The 27,662-nt window shown below is 55.6% G+C and overlaps 1 protein-coding gene across 1 annotated transcript; it reads left to right on the top strand.

Moving 5' to 3' along the window:
* The first annotated feature begins 1,194 nt into the window (after nt 1–1,194).
* LOC116591155 (myosin-7) lies at nt 1,195–23,206 on the top strand. Its single transcript, XM_032343855.1, has 40 exons — nt 1,195–1,286; nt 2,890–2,942; nt 3,410–3,620; nt 3,889–4,032; nt 4,324–4,480; nt 4,667–4,694; nt 5,289–5,397; nt 5,481–5,573; nt 5,677–5,740; nt 6,093–6,191; nt 6,426–6,529; nt 7,162–7,300; nt 7,392–7,510; nt 7,622–7,771; nt 8,054–8,224; nt 8,825–9,134; nt 9,412–9,479; nt 9,813–9,900; nt 10,483–10,600; nt 10,747–10,870; nt 11,138–11,274; nt 11,516–11,771; nt 12,364–12,606; nt 12,753–12,929; nt 13,673–13,818; nt 14,984–15,074; nt 15,804–16,193; nt 16,419–16,545; nt 16,754–16,872; nt 17,617–17,813; nt 18,382–18,565; nt 18,762–18,927; nt 19,066–19,190; nt 19,751–20,059; nt 20,305–20,508; nt 20,631–20,756; nt 20,965–21,240; nt 22,122–22,217; nt 22,353–22,487; nt 23,074–23,206. The coding sequence occupies exons 3-40, from the start codon at nt 3,420–3,422 to the stop codon at nt 23,089–23,091; spliced, it is 5,808 nt and encodes a 1,935-aa protein (XP_032199746.1). The 5' UTR covers nt 1,195–1,286; nt 2,890–2,942; nt 3,410–3,419; the 3' UTR covers nt 23,092–23,206.
* Nucleotides 23,207–27,662: the final 4,456 nt, after the last annotated feature.

The following is a 27,662-nucleotide window of genomic DNA, read 5'->3' as shown; positions in this document are numbered from 1 at the left end:
GGCGTTAAGTTACAGTCTGTGCTCATGGGCTGAGCTTTAGCCACCTTTCCTCACCTCCTTGGTGGCTGTTTCTAAGGCCAGCAGGAAAGGGGGACATTTTTCCATTTCTCCTGCCCCAGTTGCCAGGACTCCAATTTCCCCGGCTGGGGAGAGACTGTTCCACAGAACACGAGAGGACAGGTGGGCCAGGCAGCAGCTATCTTCTTCGGGGGTCTCCTAGCTCAAAGCAGCTCTATTATCTAGGTATCCAGGCCTCCAAGAAGGTAGTGTCTGGCTCTGGACTAGAGCATTCAGTACCTGAAGGCTGAGCTAGGAAAATGAGTCATGCAGGGGCCTCCTCTAGGACCATCAGGCAGCACCTGGGTCGGCCTTCTGAGCACAGCGGGTCCTTGCCTCCTTGGACTTCCAGCCCTCCGTCTGCATGCTGGCCTCCATTCCTCATCTGCTCAGCTCCCCCAACTGCCTTAAACCTTGCCGCCCTGCCTAGCTGCATGACCTCAGAAAAGATACTTCCCGTCTTCATAAAATGAAGGACTAACGAATGGCCTGCCTGGCTCTGAGGTTCGGTGACCTCAACACACCGCCCAGCTGGTCCAAGGAAATCAGTGCCCAAGCCAGAGTCCCCATCTCTAAGCTCCCCGGTCATTCTTGCCACTTGGCTGGGAATCCTCCTTCCAGCTGCCCCAGTCTAACGCCCTCCCCCGGGGACCATGCCCCCAACTCTGCCCCACCCCTGTGCTGCTGCTGACCCTCACCACCTCCCATCCCACTGTTGGACGTAGGACCCAGGCCAGGAAGCACAGGGGACACTGCACGTGGGGCTGGGCCAGCTCAGGGGGCAGGGGTTGGAGGGGCAGCTGTGTCAGAGACCAGGAGAGTCCTGGGGGCAGGGCCAGGACCCTGCCTGCCTGAGGTCACGGTGGTCTGAGCAGTCCCCTTTCCTGCCAGCTATGGAATGTGAAGCCTGGCCTGGGAGATATTTTGGCTACACTTTGAGCCCTCCCCGCCCCCTGGAACTCAGACCCTGCACACTCCATGCCATAACAATGACGACCACTTCCAATTGTTTCCTAGCTGGGGGGGTGGGGGGGGTGGGGTGGGGAGCACTTTGGGGAAAGGAGGGGGAGCCTGGGGGAAATGCTTCTAGTGACAACAGCCCTTTCTAAATCCGGCTAGGGACTGGGTACAGGTGGGGGTGGGGGGCCTGCTGCCGGATATATATGGCTCCTGACCAGGTCAAGCTCCACAGCTCTCCCCTGTGCTCTGTCTTTCCTTGCTGCTCTCAGGTAGGAGTGCCGAGCAAGAGGTCTTCCTCTGGGATAAGAGGGCCCCAGCTTTAGGAAGGGGCTCCTCTAGGAACAGCAAGTACATGCAGGGCTTCCTGCAGAGTACCAGGTCTGATCATTGAGCACACAAGTGCAGGTCTAAACATGAGTGTGGGTGCCCTGGGAGTGCGGGAGGGGGGTGTTGTGTGTGAAAGTCTATATCTGAGCATATGGGACCAGAATGTGTTATGCATCAGAGGTGTGTATGTGTGTATGTGTGTGTGTGTGTGTGTGTGTGTGTGTGTGTTGTGTACAAGCATGCATAGTCTCAATGCATGCTGAGGGAAGGGTGTGTACCATGCTGCCTAATTAAGATACAGTAGTACGTAGGGGGAGACGTATTTATGATCATGCCTGAGGATAACTGGTCCATTTGAGGGGAGGGAGAAGAGGATGGTGGAGAACAATGACTTAGCAAGTATATATGCTTAGAAGCTAGTTGTGTGGGGGGGTCTGTCGTGGGTAACTACCCGTATCTATGCACATGGAGATGTTTGTGCGCGCATCCAGGACTGGAGGTTCCTGCAGCCTGTGTACACCCTGCAAAAGGGGCTCACAGGCACATGGTGGGGCTGTTCCCGGTGTTTTGTGTGTGTCTTTTTTTTTTAAAGATTTATTTATTTAGTTGAGAGAGAGAGAGTACGTATGACCGGGAGGGGCACAGAGAGAGGGAGAGGGAATCTCCAGCAGACTCGGCAGCAAGCGTGGAGCCCGATGCAGGACTGGATCTCATGACCCTGAGATCATGACCTGAGCCGAACCAAGGGTGGGACACTTAACCCACTGCAGCACCCAGGCAGCCCTGCTTCAGGTCTTTGTGTAATTGGGACTAAACAGCGATCTGTGCTGATTTATACCGTACACATACTTGATGTGTGTGTCTGTTGCCAAGGCATGACGACATACAGGGAGGTATGGGAAGGAAGCGTGTCCGTGTGAGGCATGTGCATGAGCAGCGCACACGCGTGTTCATCAGAGGACATGTGGAGGGCATTTGGCATTTGGTGGGTGTGTCAATGAGAGGACGCCCACAAGGGTCTCCTCTCTGAGAGTGTCTACCAAGACTGACTGACAAACAAGGGCAGGATGGAAGAGAACTGGCTTTGGAGAGACATGATACGTTGGTTCAACGCCTGGCTCTGCCACTTCTCATTATGTGTTTTCGGACAAGCGAGCCCCTTAACCCTGATTTCCTCATCCGTAGGATGGGGCGAGGGTTGAGTGAGAGATGCATAAACGTGCTTTGCAGACTGTAAGGCGCTGAACAAATGTGACCAGTAGCTGTTTCTCTTGTGGCTCCAAGTAGGCAAGTTTCACTAGTTGAGTGTAGGCAAGGATGGGACTGTCTCCCAGGTGGGAGAAGGAGGAATAAACATCAGGAAACTGTTAAAATTATTGCTCAGGAGAAAGGGCCACAGTGTTTGGAAAGCCAGACAGAGGATAGGACCAGAGAAGCTGGCACCACTTCCCATTTGTTTTCAGGCCTGGGGGAGGGTTGGGTGCCAAAGGGCAGAGCCAGGGAGCAGCGGGGAGGTGGCCCTGACACAGCCTTCCATCTTTCCAGGTCCTCTGCAGGCTTGAGCCCCTTTCATTTAGTATACACCTTTGAGAAACCAAGGTAAGGAAAGCTGAAGATGGAGTGTGGGGGAATCTGGGGAGATTGGCCATGACAGCCTCAAAGCCAGGTTATGGGACTCTAGTTTCTGCCTTGCCTTGGGAAGTGTATCTTGGCAACAAAGAGCCCTTTGCCTGTGACCAGGGAAGAGTCAGGGAGGGACAAGGATTAGAGATGGACGTAGTTAGCTTTCTGCTCCCAGAGAAGCCCAGAATGCTCCTTTCTCCTCTAGGAGAGCCCCAGGCTGAACAAACATTAGCCTCCCCTTCTGCCCTGACAGGTTTGCTAGGCTATTCTCAGGTTGGTGGATCGCCTCAAAGAATAAGGGATGCAAGGTGACCTGCTCCTGACTCACAAGGAGAGTGCTAGGCTCTGGGGCTCCCACTGTAGGAGAGAGAGCCTGGGGAAGGGAGTGGAGGCTGGGTGGAAGGGAGGGCATCTGGCATCTTCTCCGACTCCCACCCCCTGCAGGCGCAGCAATGGTGGACGCGGAGATGGCCGCGTTTGGGGCCGCTGCCCCCTTCCTGCGCAAGTCAGAGAAGGAGCGGCTGGAAGCCCAGACCCGACCTTTTGACCTCAAGAAAGATGTCTTTGTGCCCGATGACAAAGAGGAGTTCGTTAAAGCCAAAATTGTGTCTCGAGAGGGTGGCAAAGTCACCGCTGAGACCGAAAATGGCAAGGTAGGTAGCAGGGCTGGCATGAGAGGCCCTCCTGGGACCCCCTCCCGCAGCTGGGGTACACAGAGACGTTCCCACCAGGACCCATCCCACACAGACCTGAGGACAGGGATCCACGGCTTCCAAACAGCCCTTCTCATTCCCAATATCCTGTCTATCTTCTCTGTGATGCCGGTCCTTCTCTCTTGAACATGGCTGTCCTAGAACTAGCCCTACTCCTTTCCGGGCAGAGGGAGGGCTGACCATGGGGCCTGCATGGGGGCTGTTGCAGACGGTGACCGTGAAGGAGGACCAGGTGATGCAGCAGAACCCTCCCAAGTTCGACAAGATCGAGGACATGGCCATGCTGACCTTCCTGCATGAGCCCGCTGTGCTCTACAACCTCAAGGAGCGCTACGCCTCTTGGATGATCTACGTGAGTGCACCATCCAGGATGCCCTTTGAGTCTAGTAGCTTCCTAGTCCCCAGAGGCCCACCTGCTGGAGCCACAGGTTTCCGTTTCTTGTGTCCAGGCATTACTGCACGCTGTCCGTGGCCCTGCATCCCTGGTTCAGTTCTAACACCCCCAAGGCCGGGAGTCCTCAGATTGAGTGCTTTTGTAGATCTTCCCTTCTCTTCTTCCCCTCCTGGCATTGTTCTCTAACTCGGGAACCCACTGTTCCTCCCTCTTTATCATGAGCAACTCAACCCTCCTTCTCTACCCCAGACCTACTCGGGCCTCTTCTGCGTCACCGTCAATCCCTACAAGTGGCTGCCGGTGTACAACGCCGAGGTCGTGGCCGCCTACCGGGGCAAGAAGAGGAGCGAGGCGCCGCCCCACATCTTCTCCATCTCTGACAACGCCTATCAGTACATGCTGACAGGTGACAAGACTTGGTGGCAGGGTTTTCTTGGGATCTGTGTGGGAGTGGGGGGACACACAGTAGGTCTGGGCAACTGGTAGGTGCCTGGAGGGAGGCCGGGATGTGGGGCGGGAGAAGCGTGGGTGGATGCCAGGCAGGAGCATCCTGTGTGTTTCCTGATTTTTCCTTCCTACTTGTTCCCAACAGACAGAGAAAACCAGTCCATCCTGATCACGTGAGTGTAGCTCCTAACCCGTTCTCTTTCAGAACCTTCTTGACCCCAGCCCCTATCAAGGACCCCAGCCCCCATGCATGGACCCACAATTCTCATTTCCCTCCACCTTTGTGCCAGCTTCTCTTTCTTCTGTGGCCTTTACCCTTGCCTTGCCTTCCCCACTTCTTTCTGCTTCCCACCCCTCTTGGAGTTTTCCTCTCCCGTTCCCTTTGCTCACTCTCCTCCAGCTCATCACTCACTTATCCCTAAGCCCAGTATCACTGTGTCCTCATCCCCTCCCCGTTTTCTTTCATCTTTCCCTTCAGTAACGTTCCCCATTCTGCCAGCCTCACCTTTTCTTTGCCGAAAGGGCCAAGGCCCATCTCTTCACATTGACCTTGCCTAGCTAAGACCAAGATTCTTCTGCCCAAACCAGGCAACTTCTTGTGGCACCCTTCCTGGTGCTCCCCCTGATCCCACGTGTGGTCAGGGTGCTTCCTGCTTTGGGGCTCCCACTGTCAAGTAGGACCAGACCCTCTCTCCTGACTTGAGGTTTCTTTGTCTCAATGAACTGCATCTGTTCACTGCCTAATGAGGCTCTGACTATCCCAATAGCGGGGAATCCGGGGCCGGGAAGACGGTCAACACCAAGAGGGTCATCCAGTACTTCGCTGTTATTGCTGCCATTGGGGATCGGAGCAAGAAGGATCAGACGCCAGGCAAGGTAGGCCTGTTGTCCTCCATGGGCCTGCACTGCAAAAGGGGAGGGGGAGGCCTCTCACCCACCATCCTTCCTGATCTTTGCAGGGCACCCTGGAGGACCAGATCATCCAGGCCAACCCCGCCCTGGAGGCCTTTGGCAATGCCAAGACCGTCCGGAATGACAACTCCTCACGCTTCGTGAGTGATCCCTGACCTTGAATTTGGGATTTGGGTTGGTGGAGGGATGGTGTCACATACGAGCCTTGCGTCAACTCATCATTGGTCTCCTCAATCTCCCCAGGGGAAATTCATTCGAATCCATTTTGGGGCAACTGGAAAGTTGGCATCTGCAGACATAGAGACCTGTGAGTGCCATGAATCTGCTAGGACTCGGCTTAAGCTCACCCTTGTTCTATGTGATCACAATCCTACCCTATCCCTCTCTTTTCTCTGTCTCTCTATCTATGTCTCTCTTTAGGCCTCTGCCTTTCAGTCTCTCTCCCTCTCTTTCTGTCTCTGGGTCTGTATACTTATCTCCCTCTTAGACTTCCTCTAGTCTTTATCCACCTCTGTCTCTTCATGCCTGCATGAGGGTCTCTCTCTTTGTCTTTCTCTTTTCCTCTGCCTTTTACTTGCTAATTTATCATTCATTTTCCTCTATTTCCTTGTACCTAAATCCCCAAATTTCTTTCCCTCTTCTCCCCCTACTGTTCACAGACCTTCTGGAAAAATCCAGAGTTATTTTCCAGCTGAAAGCAGAGAGAGATTATCACATTTTCTACCAAATCCTGTCTAACAAAAAACCTGAGCTGCTGGGTGAGTCAGAGCTACCAACCGAGACCAACCATCTCCATGGTAACCTGGTCCCCTCTGCTTGCGGCTGCTTGCAGACATGCCCTGGGTTTATGGCACTGCTGGATTCAGTTCTGTGGGATGTGAGACCACAGTCAGCCTTGTCATATGCTTTCCTGCAAGCCCTGTACTGTGGTAGGCAACCCCAGTGAGAGCCAGACTTTTGTGCCCCTTCCTCAACCCATCTTCTCCTCCCAGACATGCTGCTGATCACCAACAACCCCTACGATTATGCATTCATCTCCCAAGGAGAGACCACGGTGGCCTCCATCGATGACTCTGAGGAGCTCATGGCCACTGATGTAAGTGGGTAAGAACCTGGTAGAGAAGTGAGGGCACTGGCAGAGGGGTAAATGAGGCCAGTTCACTGGCTAAGGAGGAGAACTGAGATGCTATCTGTTATTCAAAGTGGTATGACCCTCCCCAATGGCCAGAACATGCCTTATGACCAGGATGTGTAGGGGAATGGGTATGTTGAGATGGGGTGACCAGTATTTGGTGTTTGAGCAAACAGAAAGGGCTGAACATTGTGGGACAGAGAAGCAGACAAGCCAAGAAGCAAAGCATCACCAAGGGAAGGGGGGTGGTTCATGCAGTTGCCATGGGATGGGGGCAGCCTATTAGGTGAAGACTAGATATAGACAGGTAGAGAAGGTTTAAGCAGGGAATCAAGTGTAGGGTCGAGAAGAGAGACAAAAGTAGAAAACATGAGTGGGTGCCCAGAGCACCTCCAAAGGACAGATGTGGCCACTGATGCCAGATCTGGGGCAGTGTGCAACTTCCCTGCACTTGGTTTTGGAGTTCCACACTGGGTATGGGAGTCTCAGAAGCTACAGGGATTCAGGAGAGAAGTTCTCTCTCCAGCTGAAGAGGGATCTCATTTACCTGCCATACTTCCTTTTCTGGGGTCCACCAATATGGGGTTTGCCTACAGAATGCCTTTGATGTGCTGGGCTTCACTCCAGAGGAGAAGAACTCCATGTACAAGCTAACGGGTGCCATCATGCACTTTGGAAACATGAAGTTCAAACAGAAGCAGCGAGAGGAGCAAGCTGAGCCAGATGGCACTGAAGGTGGGAGTCTGGTATGCTGGGGGCAGGTGGGGGCCACATCTGGAGAGGAGTCCTCCCTGTGCCAACTTGGCTGCCTGCCCTCTCCTTCCAGAGGCTGACAAGTCCGCCTACCTCATGGGGCTCAACTCAGCCGACCTGCTCAAGGGGCTGTGCCACCCTCGGGTGAAAGTGGGCAACGAGTACGTCACCAAGGGGCAGAATGTCCAGCAGGTGGGTCATCTTCAGAAGATAAGCGGGGAGGGGGCTGGCAGGCTTCAGGGAGGGCTTTGGATTTCAGTCTCTGCATTAATCTGCTCGTTTGGTTTCTTGCTCAACTTCCAGGTATCATATGCCATCGGGGCCCTGGCCAAGGCCGTGTACGAGAAGATGTTCAACTGGATGGTGACGAGAATCAACGCCACCCTGGAGACCAAGCAGCCGCGCCAGTATTTCATAGGCGTCCTGGACATCGCCGGCTTCGAGATCTTCGACGTGAGTGGGGGAGCCTAGGCACACATGCGCAGGGGCGGGGGGAGGGGAGAGGGTGACTCACTCGTTCCCACCTGTGACCATCACGGCCAATCTCGGAAAAGGCTGATGCCTCGTCCTGTCTTCCAGGGGAGCACCTTTCCCCACTGGCCCGACAGGGCAGGGGCCTGGCCACACCCCTGGCTGGGCTTGGGCAGGCCAGGTCAAACCACTTTAGGGTGGGGGGAGCACACGGGCTGCTCAGATCCCTGCGGGCCTGACCCGCTCCGCCCCTGTTCCCTGCAGTTCAACAGCTTTGAGCAACTGTGCATCAACTTCACCAATGAGAAGCTGCAGCAATTCTTCAACCACCACATGTTCGTGCTGGAGCAAGAGGAGTACAAGAAGGAGGGCATCGAGTGGGAGTTCATTGACTTTGGCATGGACCTGCAGGCCTGCATCGACCTCATTGAGAAGGTGCTGCCTAGCCTGCTGCCTGTGTCCCCGTCCCCTGGCGTTTCAGACAGAGTGGCTGAATTCCCCACTCACACCATACCTGAGTGCCCCCATCTAAATGGCAGCCCCCACCCTGCTGGGGAACATGCTCTGGATCCCGAGCCCTGTTGTGTCCTGACCACCCAGGACAGGGTGGTACAGAGAGAGCTGAGGTCCCAGGGGCTTGAGAATGGACACAGGGAGGATGGGCAGCTCCAGGAATCCTCCCATACCAGTGTGTTTAACAACCTGGGTTTGACCTGGCTTGAGTGTGGGGCAGGGAATCAGAGTACACCTGTTTTCAGCTCCCCCATGGCAGGGATCTGGACGATGGAGTGCTGTGTAAAGCATCCATATCGTTCATTTCCCCAGACTTTCACAAAGGTCCCACTGAAAGCAAACAAAGTCTTCCACCTTGTGAAGGCATGAACAGGTGTAGGTCGGTAAATAACTGCACTCAAATATGAGCCTGTTACCTTAATTCCCAAAGGGGCATCACCATAAACAAATACTGAGCTTAGAGCAGGATGCTTTTGCATCCTCATGAAGCATGCTCAGTAACGCTTTCCCCTCTACCCTCAGCCTATGGGCATCATGTCCATCCTGGAGGAGGAGTGCATGTTCCCCAAGGCCACTGACATGACCTTCAAGGCCAAGCTCTATGACAACCACTTGGGCAAGTCCAACAACTTCCAGAAGCCACGCAATGTCAAGGGGAAGCAGGAAGCCCACTTCTCCCTGGTCCACTATGCCGGCACCGTAGACTACAACATCCTGGGCTGGCTGCAGAAGAACAAAGACCCGCTCAATGAGACGGTGGTGGGCTTGTACCAGAAGTCCTCCCTCAAGTTGCTCAGCAACCTGTTTGCCAATTATGCGGGGGCTGACGCACGTAAGTAGAGACTAGAACCCTGGGGACTAAGGAGCAGGGTTTCTACCATGGTCCTAAGGCAAGCTCATTGCAACACCTGAACCCTTCCGTGTCAGGTTGTGCCCTAAGGTTTACAGGCTCAGTGAGATAGAATGGGGTGGAGAAGCTGGGCCCCACATAGTAAAGACCCTCACCTGGAGGTCAGATACAAGTGAGGATGTAGGGAGAGTCCATGATGGAGGCCTCTTCTCCATCCACACGTCCATTCAGGTCATTTTCCCTGACTCTCCTCCCACAGCTGTCGATAAGGGCAAAGGCAAAGCCAAGAAAGGCTCATCCTTTCAGACCGTGTCAGCTGTGCACAGGGTAAGCGTGTGCCCCCAGCCCCAGCCCAGCATGGCTCCCCAGCACCCACCAGCCCTGCTCCTTCCCGCCGTTCCCATGCCTGACTTCTCTGTCTCCTCCTTCCCTGTGGCCCCTTTCCCTCCTTGTCTATCCTCCTCTCCATTCTTTCCCTCTTTGCTGGTGGCCTCTTCTCTCTGTGTTTCCCATCTCACTCTCCCCTTCCCTCTGTCCTTCTGACCTCTCTCTCCTCCGTGTCCTCCCCACCATTCCTTCATCCTCTCTCTCTTTCCCTTCCTTCCGTACTTCTCTCTCCTTCACCTGCATTACTTTTCCCTCCTGTGCTTTGGGCCACAGGAAAATCTGAACAAGCTGATGACCAACTTGCGTTCCACACACCCCCACTTTGTGCGTTGCATCATCCCCAATGAGACAAAGTCTCCAGGTGAGGTCCGAAACTCAGCCCAGCCCCTTGCTGGCTGCATGCCCCATGCCCTGGGGACAGGGACTCCTCAGCCATCTCCTAATCCCCCACCTCAGTGGTTTCCAAATGACACTCTCCTCCGGTCCCCCATGAGATGGCAGACTAGTCTCTCCCCATTTCCCCGTATTTGCAGCGTGGCTCAAGGGGGCCCTGTAAGGCACTTTCATGGGCATTGCCTCATAGCACGCAACCCCCAGTGAGACATATAGAAATTGTTTATCCTTTTTGACTGATTAGGAATTCCAGTTCCTCAGGGGCCTGGCTCTGCTCTGGTCAGCTTAGTGACCTTGGTGAGGTACCTTAATTCTTCTGGGCTTAGTTTCTTCTCTAGAAGATGGCAACTACCTATGATAATAAATACAACGTAAAAGAAGGAATGGGAAAACCTTTGGTTATTCTTAAGAATCCAGCTAAGGGTGGGGGGGAAGGATTTTCCCAAAGGTTGCTGGCTAGTGAGAGGCAGACCCAGAATCAGAGCCCAGAATTTTTGGCTTAGCCCGGCACTCTCCCCACACCTTCCTCTCCCACCTCGTCCTGCTGCAGGGGTGATAGACAACCCCCTGGTCATGCACCAGCTGCGCTGCAACGGTGTGCTGGAGGGCATCCGCATCTGCAGGAAGGGCTTCCCCAACCGTATCCTCTACGGAGACTTCCGGCAGAGGTGGGTATGGGGGCTCCCCAGAGCTCAGGGAGCAGGGGGAGCCTGGGAAGACTTGGTGGGGAAGCAAGTCCACAGGTGGTCCTGAGTGCTGTGGGCAGAGCAGATTGGTCCAGAATGTGAGTGACTCAGGGCACCACCCTCTCCAGGTACCGCATCCTGAACCCAGCAGCCATCCCCGAGGGCCAGTTCATTGACAGCAGAAAAGGAGCAGAGAAGCTGTTGGGCTCCCTGGACATTGACCACAACCAGTACAAGTTTGGCCACACCAAGGTGAGGGAAGGGAGGAGGCGAGCTGACTACAGAGAGACCTCTCCTGTCCTTTGGGTCCCCACCTCACAGCTCCTTCCCTTTTACCAGTCATCTTAGGACCATCTCTGAACTGCCTTCTCCCCCTCCCCATGGACCATCCAGTGCCCCTGTCCCAGCTCCAGCTGTCACTGGCCTCCTCCCTTGAGTTCTTTCCTAGGTAGGGTATTACACTGCTTAAAAGCAACCTCTCCTCTTTCCCCTCCCGGCCCACCCACTGCTGGCCCACAGGTGTTCTTCAAGGCTGGGCTGCTGGGGCTGCTGGAGGAGATGCGGGATGAGAGGCTGAGCCGCATCATCACCCGCATCCAGGCCCAGTCTCGGGGTGTGCTCTCCAGAATGGAGTATAAGAAATTGCTGGAACGCAGGTGAGGGCTTCAAAAGGAGGCTCCTGGACATCTAAGGTTCAGGCTGATTCAGGGGCAGTGTCAGAGGAAAGCTCACCAAGATGTGAAGCAAGCAGACTAGCAGGAGGGCCTCCTATGGACCCTGGATGGGCCTCACGGCCAGGGCATCAGAGAGGAAGGGAGAGCTATTACTTACAAGTCAGGGCTTCAGGACAGGAAGGAGCTGGGACTCTCTCACCACCCTCTTGCTGGGCCCCTGCAGAGACTCCCTGCTGATCATCCAGTGGAACATCCGGGCCTTCATGGGGGTCAAGAACTGGCCCTGGATGAAGCTGTACTTCAAGATCAAGCCGCTGCTCAAGAGCGCAGAGACGGAGAAGGAGATGGCCAACATGAAGGAGGAGTTCGCGCGCATCAAAGAGGCGCTGGAGAAGTCAGAGGCTCGCCGCAAGGAGCTGGAGGAGAAGATGGTGTCCCTGCTGCAGGAGAAGAATGACCTCCAGCTCCAAGTGCAGGCGGTGAGGCTCCTGGACCTCTGTTAGCTCTCCGGTCCTGCTCAGCCAACATTCCCCACGCCTCCTGCACCTCCCCACCCAGGGCTCACCTTGTCCTCTCACAGACACAGGTTTCTGGAATCAACACTCCAAAGTCCTCCAAGGGGGTCCCTCTAGAGAACAAAAGGGAAGGGGGAAAGAACCAACTTTTAAAAACACTGGCTTTCCACTTGGTTTCAACCTGGATCCACAGCCCAATAATTTTTTGAACTTATGCAAACCATGCATTGTCTTTGAGTCTCAATGTCCTCATCTCTGGACTAGGGATGAAGCTGCCCATCTTACCAGACAGTAAATATGTAAAGTGCTGGCATCAGTAAATGCAGTTCCTTTCCTACAGTGAAGTAGACCAGAGGAAGAGAGCCTCTCTGCTTCCATCCCCCAATGTTCCCATCACATTGTCCTGAAATCCTTCCCTTCATCATCCTTCTGAGGTTTTTCTCAGCTGGATATATCCTGGAGCTCCCCTCCTACAGGCTGAGCCTCTTCCTCCCCAAACCTGGCAATGTGAGGACCCCACCCACTGAAAAGCCTCCCCTCTGTGCCTTGCCCTCAGGAACAAGACAACCTGGCTGACGCAGAGGAGCGCTGTGACCAACTGATCAAGAACAAGATCCAGCTGGAGGCCAAGGTGAAGGAGATGACTGAGAGGCTGGAAGATGAGGAGGAGATGAATGCGGAGCTCACTGCCAAGAAGCGCAAGCTGGAAGACGAGTGCTCTGAGCTCAAAAGGGACATTGATGACTTGGAGCTGACGCTGGCCAAGGTGGAGAAGGAGAAGCATGCAACAGAGAACAAGGTGAGGGCAGCTTCTTCTGGCTCTAGCCCAGGTCTTAGGATTTCTAGACCATAGTGTTGTTCTGGTCCTTGGCATTGGACATCCCCATAGAGGTCTCCAGGCTGATGACCTCTGACCCTGAAGGGGATGGGATTCTTGATCCACAGGTGAAGAACCTGACAGAGGAAATGGCTGGGCTAGATGAGATCATTGCCAAGCTGACCAAGGAGAAGAAGGCTCTGCAAGAGGCCCATCAGCAGGCCCTAGATGACCTTCAGGCTGAAGAGGACAAGGTCAACACCTTGACCAAGGCCAAGGTCAAGCTGGAGCAGCAAGTGGATGATGTAAGTAGATTGTCACAGGACCTAGATATACCGTGTGTGTGTATGCGTGTGCGTGTTTGGAAGGATGGGATTGGGGAGGGTTCCCTTCCCTGATACATTTCTAGTAGGGGACTGGAGAATAGAAAAGGGTAAGGGTGATCACTTATGAGTTATGTATCTCATCCCACTGATATGATCAACAATAGAGATGGACTTCCTTATTTCAATTTAGGTTCAAGACTTTATAAACCACAGGGTCTAGAGAGTTATCAAGTAAGAATGTGACATATTTCTTTGGGAATTTTGTGAGGCTCTGAGGATCTTGTGACAGGCAGGATCTGGCCTTCAGTGGTCATTGTTCCATAGATAGTTTTCTGGGTATATCTCCATTGGATCATTTATCACCCATGTTATCATTATCGAAGAATCTGTCTCAGCCATAACATTGTAAGTGCCTTTAGGTGAGAACTTGGATTGATTCAGTTTTGCATCTGAAGTGCCTAACACACTCCTGCAGGATACTGCTGGATGAATGAATGGAGCTTTGGGTTTTGTCATACAGTCATTCATGAAATCATTTATCAAATAGTTACTGAGCATCCTTCCAAGCTGGGCGCTCTCATAGTCCCTTGGCCCACTCTGGGAAAGCTTTTCCAAGTCCCGGACATGTCTTAGGATTCCCCAAATCTGGAGTGACTAAGCTTCCAAATCCCCAAATCAGGATGATTGGTCTTACGGGGCACACTGCTCCTTCTTCCCACCAGCTGGAGGGATCCCTGGAGCAGGAGAAGAAGGTCCGCATGGACCTGGAGCGAGCAAAGCGGAAGCTGGAGGGCGACCTGAAGCTGACCCAGGAGAGCATCATGGACCTGGAGAACGACAAACAGCAGCTGGATGAGCGGCTGAAAAAGTAGCGTGTTCCCCTCCCTGGCACCTTTCCTCCTCCCTAGCTCAGCAGCCTGTTACACCTATGACAGTACAAGCTGTCCCAAATTGTTCACCCTCAGAGGCTGCAAGCCTCACACAACCTCCGAAAGTGGGGGCAAAACCATGGGCAGAGGCCTCCAGAAAGAGGGCTCTCCTCCCCCAGACACATGCAGCAGTGCCCTGCCGTCCTCCCTGGCAAAACAGTCTAACCTGGATTCCTCGAGCCTTTTCTTCCTGTTGGGCAGTGGAGAAGGATGGAAACTCATAGCTTTCCTCCTTCTACACACCATTTGGTTAACCACTTGGAGACCAGTTGCTTAACACCGAGGAGGGCTCCACACAAAAGCCTCTCAGGATGGGCCTTTCAGGTCCTTCTCAGAGAGCCCTGAGGACCACAGAGAAATGGGGCAGCCCCCACTCTTGAGCAGTGCAGGTATCTGATTAACTCATGGATCCAGTTCTTATTGCAAGTCCTACCAAGATGTACAGGTCCACTTCCCACACTTGAGAAACAGCCTGCAGGGTAGTTTTGGATAATTAAGGATCTTATGGGGCTCTAGGGTCAGGACTATGAAAGCCTCTAAGAGTCATCATGATTGCATCTTCCTGGGGCCTGTGTCCACCCAGGAGCCCTCACACTTCCCCAGGCACAGCAGGTGCTGAATGAATGAAGGAGTACATGATCCCAAGGATCCTCAAACCACCTTCTAAAAATGGCATTTTGAGGCCCACTTTACCAAAGAGGAAATGAAGGCTCAGAAAGGCTAACCCAACAACCCATAGTAATGCTGATAGAATTAAAGGCCATTGGAGCTAAAAGGGACCTTTGAAACCATCTGGTCCAATGACGTCATTCTACAGGACCATAGAGACGAAGTCCCACAGAACCCAGGTGTTGTCACCCCACCTGTGGTCCTCTGCCCATTACATTTCTTGCTAGACTTGAGGCCTTCAACATGTGGTACATTTTCAGGGACCCTACATCAGCCTCAGACACTACTTTTCTGATGAAATCCTGCTCTTCTTTCTTCTTCTTCTTTTTTTTTTTTTTTTTTTTTTTTTTTTTGGTATTACCATTTCCAAGTACTGGTGAGTCCTCCTGCTGCCCAATGGACCTTCCTCATCTTACCCTCCCTCCTTCCCCACAGGAAGGACTTCGAGCTGAATGCCCTCAATGCGAGGATTGAAGATGAGCAGGCCTTGGGCAGCCAGTTGCAGAAGAAGCTCAAAGAGCTTCAGGTAAGCTTTGGGATGCCTAGGCTGGAGCCCCTGGGCAGGTCATCAGCTTCCTCCACCCCCTTCTTCAGAATGTCCTCCCCCCAGCATTACAGGAACTTGCTATAGGTCCATGAAGGGAGAGCTTGAACTATCACAGTACACCCAGGGAGCACCCCTAGGAGGGCTGGGTGATCCAAGGATGACATAGGAAAAGACCTGGAAAATATCACAGGTATAGGGCACAGAAACCCTGGCTTCCTGTCTCAGCTCTGGTTGAGCTAGACTGTGGGGAACTCATTCCAGATATCTGGATCTCTGTGTCCTCCCTTGTTACCAATGGCTTTTAAGATCCCTTTAGCCCTGACAGTCTCTGGCTTTGATTCTTACCCCTAGAGCAGACACCATGTTAGGGCTTCAGACAAACATGGCTCTCTCATGCTAAACTTTTAATATTTTTGCCGCTAAACTGCTTAAAATATCTCTAGAACACAGGTCTCTTTGTCCCTCTTCAACAGTCAACTTCAGCCACTTTCTTTCCAATAGAAAATGTATAAAGTTCTGGCCTAAAAGAAGGCTAGTTCAGCTATCCAAAACATCTCCTCCAAATCCTTTTATTTCTACTTCTCTGCTGGTAGAACTGAAAAGACTTGCTGTTCCAGACAGGCCAGGAATGCTCTAGAGCTGTGGGGTGGGCGCTCCCCAAAGGAGGGCTCCAGGCAGTGGGTCTGAGCCCTCTGTGTCCCGGGCCAGGCTCGCATCGAGGAGCTGGAGGAGGAGCTGGAGGCCGAGCGCACGGCCAGGGCCAAGGTGGAGAAGCTGCGCTCAGACCTGTCCCGGGAGCTGGAGGAGATCAGCGAGCGGCTGGAGGAGGCCGGCGGGGCCACATCCGTGCAGATCGAGATGAACAAGAAGCGTGAGGCCGAGTTCCAGAAGATGAGGCGGGACCTGGAGGAGGCCACGCTGCAGCACGAGGCCACGGCGGCGGCCCTGCGCAAGAAGCACGCAGACAGCGTGGCCGAGCTGAGCGAGCAGATCGACAACCTGCAGCGCGTGAAGCAGAAGCTGGAGAAGGAGAAGAGCGAGTTCAAGCTGGAGCTGGACGACGTCACCTCCAACATGGAGCAGATCATCAAGGCCAAGGTGGGCGGCCTGCTCACCGTCCTCACCCGCAGTTATCTCCACCCACCTTCACTTTGTGTCTGTGTCTCCTCTCTTCTCTGATAGTTCCATATCCCACTTCCCTTCATCCACTCTGTTCTCCAAATCTCTCCCGTCCATGCCTCTCCTCTGTACTTCTGTAACTGTATCCCTTTCCACCCTTCAAGGCCCCCTACGTCCATTGTGTGAATCCCCTTTCCCCCTCAGGCTAATCTGGAGAAGATGTGCCGGACCCTGGAAGACCAGATGAACGAGCACCGAAGCAAGGCCGAGGAGACCCAGCGTTCAGTCAATGACCTCACCAGCCAACGGGCCAAGCTACAGACCGAGAACGGTGAGCCGCCCCCCATCTCCCCCGACTGCCCGAGCCACCAGCCTTGGGTAGATACTTACACACGTGCGCACATGCGCGTGCACCCACACCAAGACCCACACATGCACACCTCTCTCCAGAGAATGGGGCCTAAGGGGAAAGGGAAGGGTTGGGGAGAGGGAGGGGTGGCTTACCTTCCAGAGTTGAGTGTGCCTTCATGCCTCTCCAGGTGAGCTGTCCCGGCAGCTGGATGAGAAGGAGGCACTGATCTCCCAACTGACCCGAGGCAAGCTCACCTACACCCAGCAACTGGAGGACCTTAAGAGGCAGCTGGAGGAGGAAGTTAAGGTGAGGCCCAGACTCAAGCCACTTGGCCCAGGCCAGGAGGGAGCAGGTCCCAAGAATGAGGCTTGCTGTCTTTCCATTGTTCTCCCATTTTCCAAATGGATTAATAGCCCAGGGCCTAGCTCATGTCTCCTAAATCAGTTGCCCAGGCTGAGGCCCTCTGCCTTTCTGCTGCCATTTCTTGGGGGAGGGGGCGCCTGGTCAAGGGCAAGTGATGGGGAGGAGAGAAACACACTAGGGAGGAATGGCAGCCTTGGCAGGGCGTAGGTGTGGGATGCAGAAACTGCCCCATTGGGTCCTGGGATTAGCAGGATGGTCTGAAAGCTGGAGAAAGAAGCAAAACTGGAGCCTCTTTGGACACTTTCCTTGTGAGCAAAAGGTGGAAAGGATATGACCTTTTCAAAAGGCCAGGGCTCCAATCCTAACATGCCCTTGAGAGCTTGGTAGTCTTGAGGAAGCCCCCTAGCGTCTCTGAGCCCCTGCCTCCTCCTCTGGCAATGGGGATGAGGTTGATACTGACGTTTGTAGCGAGAAGCAAGGAGTGCTGGGCGTTACTCATGTAAACAGTGCAGCGCCCAATGGACATTCTCTGTTACCAGTCCTCTGTAGACTGTTCCAGATCCCCTGGGGAATTAGAGCTGGAGGAGGTCCCAGGGAGGAGGGAGAAATTCAGTGAGGACATGGGTGAGGACTGGGGTGTACTGTGGAGAAAGCTGAGACCTCCTCCCTGTGCCCACCCCTCCGCAGGCGAAGAACGCACTTGCCCACGCGCTCCAGTCCGCGCGGCATGACTGTGACCTGCTGCGCGAGCAGTACGAGGAGGAGACAGAGGCCAAGGCCGAGCTGCAGCGCGTCCTGTCCAAGGCCAACTCAGAGGTGGCGCAGTGGAGGACCAAGTACGAGACAGATGCCATCCAGAGGACCGAGGAGCTTGAGGAGGCCAAGTGAGTCCCCAGGCAGCCCACCCCTCGCTGAGGCCCCTCTGAAGGCAGGACGCACCCCAGCCCGATGCTGGGGAGACTCCTCACTGGGGATGGACGCTTGGCCAGGTCCCGACAACACAGGAGTAACCCAGTCCAGGCCCCACCTCCTTCTCCTCTCAGGGAAGCTTTTTGCTCGCGTTATGTTTCTCATCCGAATATAAGACGAACAAAAGGTTTGTCTGAGGGCAGAGTGCTCCCACCAGGGGCAGGGTGCTGTGACAGAGGAAGTGGGGTGGGCCGTGGAAGCCCATGCCTCCTCCATGTCTGCAGCCTAGAGGCTGGCCCAGGGTCAGAGGAGACCACCTGGAGGGCCCTCCTCGGTGCTGTGGGTCTTCACAGCGTACCACCGAGACACTCTGCTGGCCAAATTCTCAGCCCCCTGGGGCCTCTCCTCAGCTTCTCCAACAACACTTCTGAGTTTTCAAGGATTGTTTTCTAGAACACTCACATTGTTTCCCCTTGTCCAAATCTACACCCTCTATCTTACCCAACCCTGTCCCATTTCCCAAATCGCCACTGCCCCGGGCAGGAAGAAGTTGGCCCAGAGGCTGCAGGACGCTGAGGAGGCCGTGGAGGCTGTCAACGCCAAGTGCTCTTCGCTGGAGAAGACCAAGCACCGGCTGCAGAATGAGATCGAGGACCTGATGGTGGACGTGGAGCGCTCCAACGCAGCCGCCGCGGCCCTGGACAAGAAGCAGAGGAACTTCGACAAGGTGGGCCCGGGCTGGGGGGCTCGACCAGGGGCAGAACAGGGAGGCCAGCATCACCAGGAAGCCAGGGACCTCCTCCTGGGGAGCCAAGGGGGTGCTGGGGAGGAGGCTGAGCCCCACAGAGGGGCCTGGGCAGGCCCTGGAGGACCAGGGTGGGGGCGGGGTGCTGGGGGCTGTGCAGTAAGCCAGGTCCCCACAGATCCTGTCCGAGTGGAAGCAGAAGTATGAGGAGTCCCAGTCCGAGCTGGAGTCCTCGCAGAAGGAGGCACGCTCCCTCAGCACAGAGCTCTTCAAGCTCAAGAACGCCTACGAGGAGTCCCTGGAGCATCTGGAGACCTTCAAGCGGGAGAACAAGAACCTCCAGGGTACGCTGGGGCTGGAGAGGCCGGGGAGGGGCTGGGGAGAGCCTCCTTGTGTGGCGCCACTCAGGGGCTCCAAGAGGGGCGTCCCCCATCAGGGGACCATGGCAGCCCCCAACTGAGTGGCCCGGGCCCCTCCCCCAGAGGAGATCTCCGACCTGACGGAGCAGCTGGGTTCCAGTGGAAAAACCATCCACGAGCTGGAGAAGGTCCGCAAACAGCTGGAGGCTGAGAAGCTAGAGCTGCAGTCAGCCCTGGAGGAGGCTGAGGTGGGTGTGCGGGGTGTGGGTGGGGGGCGGGAGGCGGGGAGGGGAGCTGGGCCCTGGGCTGTGGGTCCTGTTCTCATCTCCCTTTTGTCCATTTTGTTCACCAGTCCATCCTTAGAGCCTGACACATAGCAGCCACTCAATAAATAGTGTGGGATGAATGCATGCGTAGGTCACTCTAGTTCCTTCACACAGACATTTTACCTGGGAATTGTAGACAAGATTTCCCGGATCCACTCCCCTCTCCTTTCCGCCTCTGCCTCCCACTTCGGGATTTTTTACATTCTGTGCCTGATTGCCTCCGTTTCCTTGGCAACACCTTTCTCTTCATTTTCCTCTTTGTCTTCCTAGCTTGCTCTCCTCAGTGAAGGTCTGAACCACCTCTCCTAAGCCTATTTTTTGTTTCTTTTAAATTCTCTGTTCTTCTTCCTCCTTCTGCTTCTTTGACTGAACCACTTAATAGCACTCTTGAACTCACTTAGTATCTGTGATTCGTGGGCAGACCCCTGGCCCTGGCCCCATGCCCTGTCAGCCTCCAACCCTCTGGCCCCACCCCCTGCCAGGCCTCCCTGGAGCATGAGGAGGGCAAGATCCTGCGGGCACAGCTGGAGTTCAACCAGATCAAGGCAGAGATCGAGCGGAAGCTGGCGGAAAAGGACGAGGAGATGGAGCAGGCCAAGCGCAACCACCTGCGCGTCGTGGAGTCGCTGCAGACGTCCCTGGACGCCGAGACGCGCAGCCGCAATGAGGCCCTGCGGGTCAAAAAGAAGATGGAGGGCGACCTCAACGAGATGGAGATCCAGCTCAGCCACGCCAACCGCCTGGCTGCGGAGGCCCAGAAGCAAGTCAAGGGTCTCCAGAGCTTGCTGAAGGTACGGGGAGGCTCCAGACGTGGCAAGTCCCCTTACCTGGAGACGGACTAGCCTCCATGAGGTCAAGCCGGGAGCTGGTGACCCACCAGAGCCATGCTCCCTCCAGCTCCTGCAGAGACATCCTACAGTACACCCACCCCCGACCCGGCCCATGGGGCTCTCCATCAGCACCCAGCCTAGCCTAATGGCCTTCTGATGAGGACAGAGGCCAACTGCTCTCTTGGGCCCACCCTCCTTGTCTGCAGGACACCCAGATCCAGCTGGATGATGCAGTCCGCGCCAATGACGACCTGAAGGAGAACATCGCCATTGTGGAGCGGCGTAACAACCTGCTGCAGGCTGAGCTGGAGGAGCTGCGGGCCGTGGTGGAGCAGACCGAGCGCTCTCGGAAGCTGGCGGAGCAGGAGCTCATCGAGACCAGCGAGCGGGTGCAGCTGCTGCACTCCCAGGTGAGCCGCCCTGAGGCACAGTCCTAGAGGGAAGCGCGGCCAGCAGGACTCGGCCTGGTGAGGTTTGGGAGCCCCCTGTGGATGCTCAGGGCTTCTTGTGCTCTGCCCACCTTGATCCTCAGAACACCAGCCTCATCAACCAGAAGAAGAAGATGGATGCAGACCTGTCTCAGCTTCAGACTGAAGTAGAAGAGGCGGTGCAGGAGTGCAGGAATGCCGAGGAGAAGGCCAAGAAGGCCATCACCGATGTGAGTGACTGCTCCCCGCCTGCCCCCCACTAAAGACAGGAACGAGGGCCCTGGGTCCCAGCCAGGCCACCATGCCATGACAAGCCGACTCCTGCAGCTGCACGGGTGGGCGGGCCTCGGGAAACAAATGCCAGGCTGGGCAGACGGCGATCCTGGAGGGACCAGGGGCCCTGGGCCCTGTTCTTCTAGACCTCCCCCCTGCCCCCAGGCTGCCATGATGGCCGAGGAGCTGAAGAAGGAGCAGGACACCAGCGCCCACCTGGAGCGCATGAAGAAGAACATGGAGCAGACCATCAAGGACCTGCAGCACCGGCTGGATGAGGCTGAGCAGATCGCCCTCAAGGGCGGCAAGAAGCAGCTGCAGAAGCTGGAGGCCCGGGTGCGGGAGCTGGAGAACGAGCTGGAGGCTGAGCAGAAGCGCAATGCGGAGTCGATCAAGGGCATGAGGAAGAGTGAGCGTCGCATCAAGGAGCTCACCTACCAGGTGCGGGCATGGGGGCTGCTCTTGGCTGGATCCCCTGCACCAGGGCCGGAAGCTAGGATGATACCACCAAGAGGAATGAAGTGTTGTTCTCTCTTAGCCTGCTCTAGAGCAAGGAGTGGGAGTGCAGCCCCCTGCTGCCCCGTTTCCACTCTGCCTAGCCCTGTCCTACACTTACTGTCCACTGGCTAGAGGTCAACCTCTGAGCCTCTTGGCCTGGGAACTCTGCCTTCAACCTCACCCTCCGCCTGTCCACTGGGGACAACACCTACCCAGAGCTCCAGACAGAGCTCACCCAGCACAGATTCCCCGAAAGCAAGTATGTTACCAAGCTCTGATTGGGGGCCATGACCACCAAAATACACCAAAAACTACCCCAAAGTCATTCAACACATCTCAGAACTTTCTGGTTTGTTTTCTACAATCAGACTCCTAATTAGATTTTACTCCTGTTCCAACCCAGAAAGTCCAGAAAGGATACACATGTCCCTAGATCGAGTCCCTTCCCTGCAGCCCGGGAAATCTCAGCATGCAGTCCCAGCATTACTTCCATCATGCGCTGGCTTCCCGAACAGGAGGGTTTATCCTCCACAGCACCCCTAAGGGCCTGCTCCCTGGAAGAGCGAACATGCATGGTTTTGTGCAGGATTTCAGGATTCCATCAGCTCCCCCAGACTCTTTCCTGAAATAAATCATTAAAAATAGAATCGTTTTTTAATGATAAATAAATAAATAAATAAAGGGAAGAGCACCAGTGTTTGCTGAGGATCAGAAAGTAGAACTGGGTGCCGATATTTCACTCTGAGTAAAGACAACAAACAGGGGGAGGGGGCAAGCTCCCCCTCATGACCGTGCTGTCCTCACCCCTAACCACCCCACCCCAGACAGAGGAGGACAGAAAGAACCTGCTGCGGCTGCAGGACCTGGTGGACAAGCTGCAGCTGAAGGTCAAGGCCTACAAGCGCCAAGCCGAGGAGGCGGTGAGCGACCCTGCTAGGGACTGGGCCTGGAGGAGGGACACTGTGGAGCCTCCCCCACCCCCACCCTGGGCTGGGAGGCTGTGAGGACCTCTGGCTTCCTCTCACCTCCTCCTCCTCGTGCCCGGACCCCCGCAGGAGGAACAGGCCAACACCAATCTGTCCAAGTTCCGCAAGGTGCAGCATGAGCTGGATGAGGCCGAGGAGCGGGCGGACATCGCCGAGTCCCAGGTCAACAAGCTGCGGGCCAAGAGCCGTGACATTGGCGTCAAGGTGGGTGGGCCTGCCTGGGCCTCACTAGTCACTGTGTCAGCACACCTGCCTCCATCAATGCCCCTCAGACAGAGCCCGCTCATGCCAGGGAGGCCTCCTCTTCATTCACCAACCCCCCCCCCCAATTAAACCCTGAAGCCCCAGAGGGCCTGGTAAAGCAGTCCTCGGGGACGTCTAAGATTCTTCCAGCTCTAACTTTTAATGGTTTTGTAAATCCCAGGCCCAGGGTGGTCAGCAACTCTAGAAGGCCCAAATTTGTCCCACTATGTCCCAATTCCCCCCAACTGTGGGTCTTCTCTCATCTTCCACTACTTTTGGCCCAGAGCCCAGTAACTCAGCCCTAAAGTGGACAGAGGACCAGAGGACCCCCTTGTCCTCACCCAGGCAGCGCCCTCTGGCTGACCTCACAGTCCTCACCCCTCCACACCAACCCCTAGGACACATCTCTCACCACCTTGGGGGCTTCCCTCAGGCCCTAAGCGGTTCTCCACCCCCATCAGGTGCCCTGTGTCCCTTTTTTCTGCCCCTGTGTCTGCCCAACACGCACCTCCCCAGAGCTAACTGGGGTTTTGTGTCCTTTCAAAAGGGCTTGAATGAGGAGTAACTTTGCCACATCTTGATCTGCGCTGTCCTGAGGGTGCCGATGAAGCTTCCAGTTCCAGAGCCTTTACAGCAGCCCCTTTGGAGGAAGCAGAATAAAGTTATTTCCCTTAAGCCAAGATCTGGCCTCCAGACTCTTCTTCACTGCCTGCCAGCCACAGGGACCTGAATGTGGGGGTGGGGCTGGGGCTCCAGGGGCAGAAGGGCTGCTTTGCAGGCAGTCCAAGGAGGCCTTCCTGGGTAGCCCTGGAGGCCCTGAGTATCCTCAGTGACAAACTGGCCCAGGTGCTCCCATTTGTCTCCTTCACAGCAGGTGACACCTGTACTCCCAGCCCTCTCCCTGGTCCAGAGACCCTTGGGGTTCAAGGAGATTTAAAAAACCCTTAAGGCTTGCTGAGAGCACAGGCATCCCTTCTGCTATGAGCCTACACTGACTGACACTACCCTACCCCCTAACCAGGGCTGGGCTGCCAGGACAGAGCGAGCTATAGGGATGCCCTCTGAGGTGTGGGCAAACGACCCCCAATCCCCAGCCCAGGGCAGGTCCCTGAGAGGGCACAGGGACTTGTGGTTACAGCCCATTTTACCCTTGCAGACACAGCCACCCCTGTCTCCAACTACCCTGAGGTCAGGGCCCCCACCCCACCACAGTCGGAACTGTTCCCTCAGCCCAGCCTCCTCAGACCCCCCTCAGACCCCCCTCTGTCCACAGCGTTCCTTTCTTCTCCTTCACTTCTTCCTGCTAGAACTTCCTTTCCCAAGACCCTCCTCATCTGGGCTTGCTGGAAGATGGGGCATCTTTGGCCCATTTATGGATGGCCATCTGGAGAGGAGGCAGGCAGATGAGGGAGTGTGGAGAGGAGAGTCCCCCGTAACCAAGACTTTGGAGAATAGTGGGGGCAGTGGCAGAGGGTTGGGAAGTGGAGAAAGGAGCAAGCCTCCTCCCAACTAAACAAGCCCAGTCTCCCTGAGTCACCGCCACACCTGGGCTGCTGAGGGAAGCCGGGCACTGTGGGCCACAGCAGGCAGGAGCTCACAAGGCATGGGGCTGTCAGCCACCCACTGGGAACCGGGGAAGGCCTGCCTCAGCCCTGGACCGAATCTCCTGCACTCAACCACATAACCGCCCCAGCCAGGCTCCTCCTCAGCCCCCACTCTGAGCAGCCAAGAAGAGGGCCTACCCCAGGAAGAATCAGAGAATAGGAGAAGGGAAGCAGAGAAAGAGGGGATAACTGAGGAGGGTGGCAGTGGAGGGAGGTGGAGCTCAAGAAACTGGGGACCCCTGGGGCCCGGGGAACCAATAAAGAGAAAAGATACAAGCAGTGAGGAGGCCTTGGAAAGATCCATGGGCTCCCAGACTTGTCCTTGTGGGCCCCTATATCCATCCACCCCAGAACCACTTCTCTTCGTAGGAAGGACTTGGGGAGCAATGAGGAAGTCAACAGAGGATAGGGAGACCCAGGGGAACCCTGAGAACGCAAGCTTTGACAGAGGAGAGAGGCAGGAAACATGGTGGAGCCCGGCCGCCGGTGGGAGGAGGGGGCTGTCCTGTGGAGAAGCAGAAAGGCAGGGTGAACTTTGGAGAGAGATGCTGCAGGAGCTGGGGTGGGGGATGTCACCTGGCAAGTGAAGAAATCCTGGGTCACCTTCAGATGTGAGGAAAATCGGCAAGGCCAGGAGTAGCGTTAGAGAGGGGCGGACAGAGACCCCGGAGCAGGACACAGAGGCAGAGATGAGACCGGCAGAGGGTGAGCAAACGTCGGGCTGAGAGCAAACAGAGACTCGTGGAAACGTCCACATATTGGACCCCAGGACAGGTAGAAATCAGGTGCCAGGGAGACTCAGAGGCCAAGCCCAGCTTTGAGGCAAGGAACTGGGCAGAAGGAAAGGGAGGTCAGCCAGAGACAGACAGAGATCCAGAGAGCCTGGCACAGTGTGGCAACCTGGTGTCCCCTCACCTGTGGCAGGAGTGTCCATCCTGTGCCCTTGCAGTCCAGATCTTCCAGCGCAATGAGAGACCGCTGAGGGAGGATGGAACGCAGGTATGGATGTGAGAGCCCACGGTGAGGAGGGGACCTATGGGAAGGAAGAGGAGGGGAAATGGACCAGACAGGGGGGCAGAACCCTGGAATCAACTTAACCTCATCCCTCTTCCTTGTTCCATTGGAGGCAGTGGGAACGGCCTGCCTGCTGCTCAGCTGCCGCTCCACCTCTGCTGAGACCAGCCCACTCAGAACACAGGGTTCCCTGAGGACAGAGCCTGGTCTTTGTTGGCAGGACCTGACCCAATCTGACCTGGTGTTCTTAGCCCCTTATCATCTCCCCAGGGCAATGAGAACTGGGCACTGACGCACGGGACTAACCCCCCAGCTTGCACGCCGGGACCTCAAGTGACCTGGAGCTGGGGACAGGTGGTCTGCATCCCTTGGGGGACTAACATTTTGGTGTATGTACCTGCATGAGATGTGGATGTGGGGCTGACACAGGTCCCTGCCCCTCAAGGACACTGGGTATAGGGTACACATCCGCTGAAACAGATGCATGTTACCGAGTCCAGTAATGGGGCAGTGGTAGTGCGGCGGGGAGGAAATCTAGGGAGTCGGGAACCTTGGGGGAGAAGCCACATATTTAATGGAAACCTCTCCTACCCGGAGAAACTGACCCTGGTCTGTCCTACCCACCTCCACACTCTAGAGCTATATTGAGAGGTGACAGTGGATGGGGTGGGAGGGGGGAGTTGAGAGAGTGTTCCTGCGTGTGAGGGTGTGGGAGAAAGCCAGAGCAGGGGAGTCTGGCTTTGTTTCCTGAACACAATGTCCACTTAGTCATACCAGGCACGGCCTGCTGAAGGCCAAACACCTTACTGCCTCTGAGAGGTGGCATCACTGGAGGCCAGGGAGGGGGGCCTTGAGGGCCTGGGGCACTCAGGGACACAGGCAAGAAAGAGCATGTGAGTAGGAGCCCCAGGAGGTTTGGGAGAGGACACCGGAGTTCTACCTGAGGAGGGGGAGATGCACTGCAGAACACCCCGCCCCCACCCCATGGAATGCAGGGCTTGGGGCCCAGCTGGTGTAAATCCCTGGGCCTGCCAGGCGCCCCAGCCAGCCAGAGCAGCACCTGCACCCTCTGGCAGCCCAGAGAGGGAGAGGCGGAAGGGAGCAGCCCCCCACCCCCACCCCCTCCTCCCTCAGGCCAGGATTAATGCCTCCTGCCTTGCCCTACCCCCTCCCAATCCCATGTCCCACACCAGGAGCAGTGGAGGGTTAAACTTCCGCGTGGGAATGTGGGTGTGCAAATGTGCGTGTCGGTGTGCCTAACCGCAAGTGGGAAAATCTGTGATCATGAATGTGTAAGTGTGAAAAGTCTGCGTGTGTGTGGCTAGGAATGCTTCCGGACATGCGATTGTCAAGTCGATAGGGACGGGTAGTGGACCGTGGGTCTGAGTGTGAATTTGTGGTTGGTGTGGGAGAATTCCTTCTCCTTTGAGAGGACAGAGAGTGGCCACTGCAGCAGGAGCATCACTGGAGGGGCTGGGGCTCCAGATATGTCCCTGAAGCAGCACAGCCTCAAGTCTGCAGGAGAATACCTGCCTGGAGATCTGGGGACCAGAAGGAAACCAGGTACACTGCATTTGTGCAGTGAGAGGGCAGCACACACATCTGTTTTCTAACAAAGGGAAACTGAGTCATGGAGCTGGGCAGTAGATTCCCCTTATTGGGCATCCCAGCTCCAGCTCCCAGCTCCTAACATCATGGGACCTCAGGTCAGAGAGGGTGGGCAGATGTTCCCAGCCTGGGGGTATGTTAGGTCAGGCCAGGGTAGAAACGGGTAGAAGAGAAGAGTGGGAAACCCGTAGCTGGGGTCAGGGGACAGCATCTGGCCTGCAGGAGAAGGTGACTTTAGCCCAGTGTGCTCAGCTCACCCTCCAGGTTAAAAATAACCAAGGTAAGGGCCTGGCAGGCAGGAGCGTTTGTGCGAGAAGGTCCTGTCTTCCTACTATCTGCCCATCAGTTCTTTGGAGGAAAGGAATGTGCCCAAGGACTAAAAAAAGGCCCTGGAGCCAGAGGGGTTAGGGTGACAGACCTTTCATGGGCAAATCTAGAGGCACTGCTGTCCTCCTGTCACCTCCAGAGCCAAGGGATCAAGGGAGGAGGAGCCGGGAGGGAAGAGAGGTGGGAGGGAGGGTCCCTCCGGAAGGACTCCAAATTTAGGCAGGGGTTGGGAGCAGCGGGATATAAAGGAGAAGGCTCCCCCAGGACAGACAGACACTCCTCTGAACCAGGTAAGAGAGAGTTTGGTGGACTCTGCGTCCAGTCCCCGGAGCCCCCACATCGGGGAGTGGGGTGCAGGTTGGTCTGAGACCCAAGGGTTCTGCTAGAACTGCCTTGCCCAACCCTGGGAAGTTCCTACCGACAGAGGGGTGGTTCCCAAGGAAAACCCAGAAAACTCTTTTCTCCTCTGATCGACCTTTCTTTCCCTGCCTCTGCTGCCCCCCACTTTCTGTATCCTCCATGCTCTGCCCTTCATCTTCCTCCCTCCTTGGATAGCTTTCTGCTCTTTGTCTGGTTTTATGTT

Source organism: Mustela erminea, chromosome 5 (genome assembly GCF_009829155.1).
Source record: "Mustela erminea isolate mMusErm1 chromosome 5, mMusErm1.Pri, whole genome shotgun sequence".
Classification (NCBI taxonomy): domain Eukaryota; kingdom Metazoa; phylum Chordata; class Mammalia; order Carnivora; family Mustelidae; genus Mustela; species Mustela erminea.
This window is presented reverse-complemented; position numbering and strand designations above follow the sequence as displayed.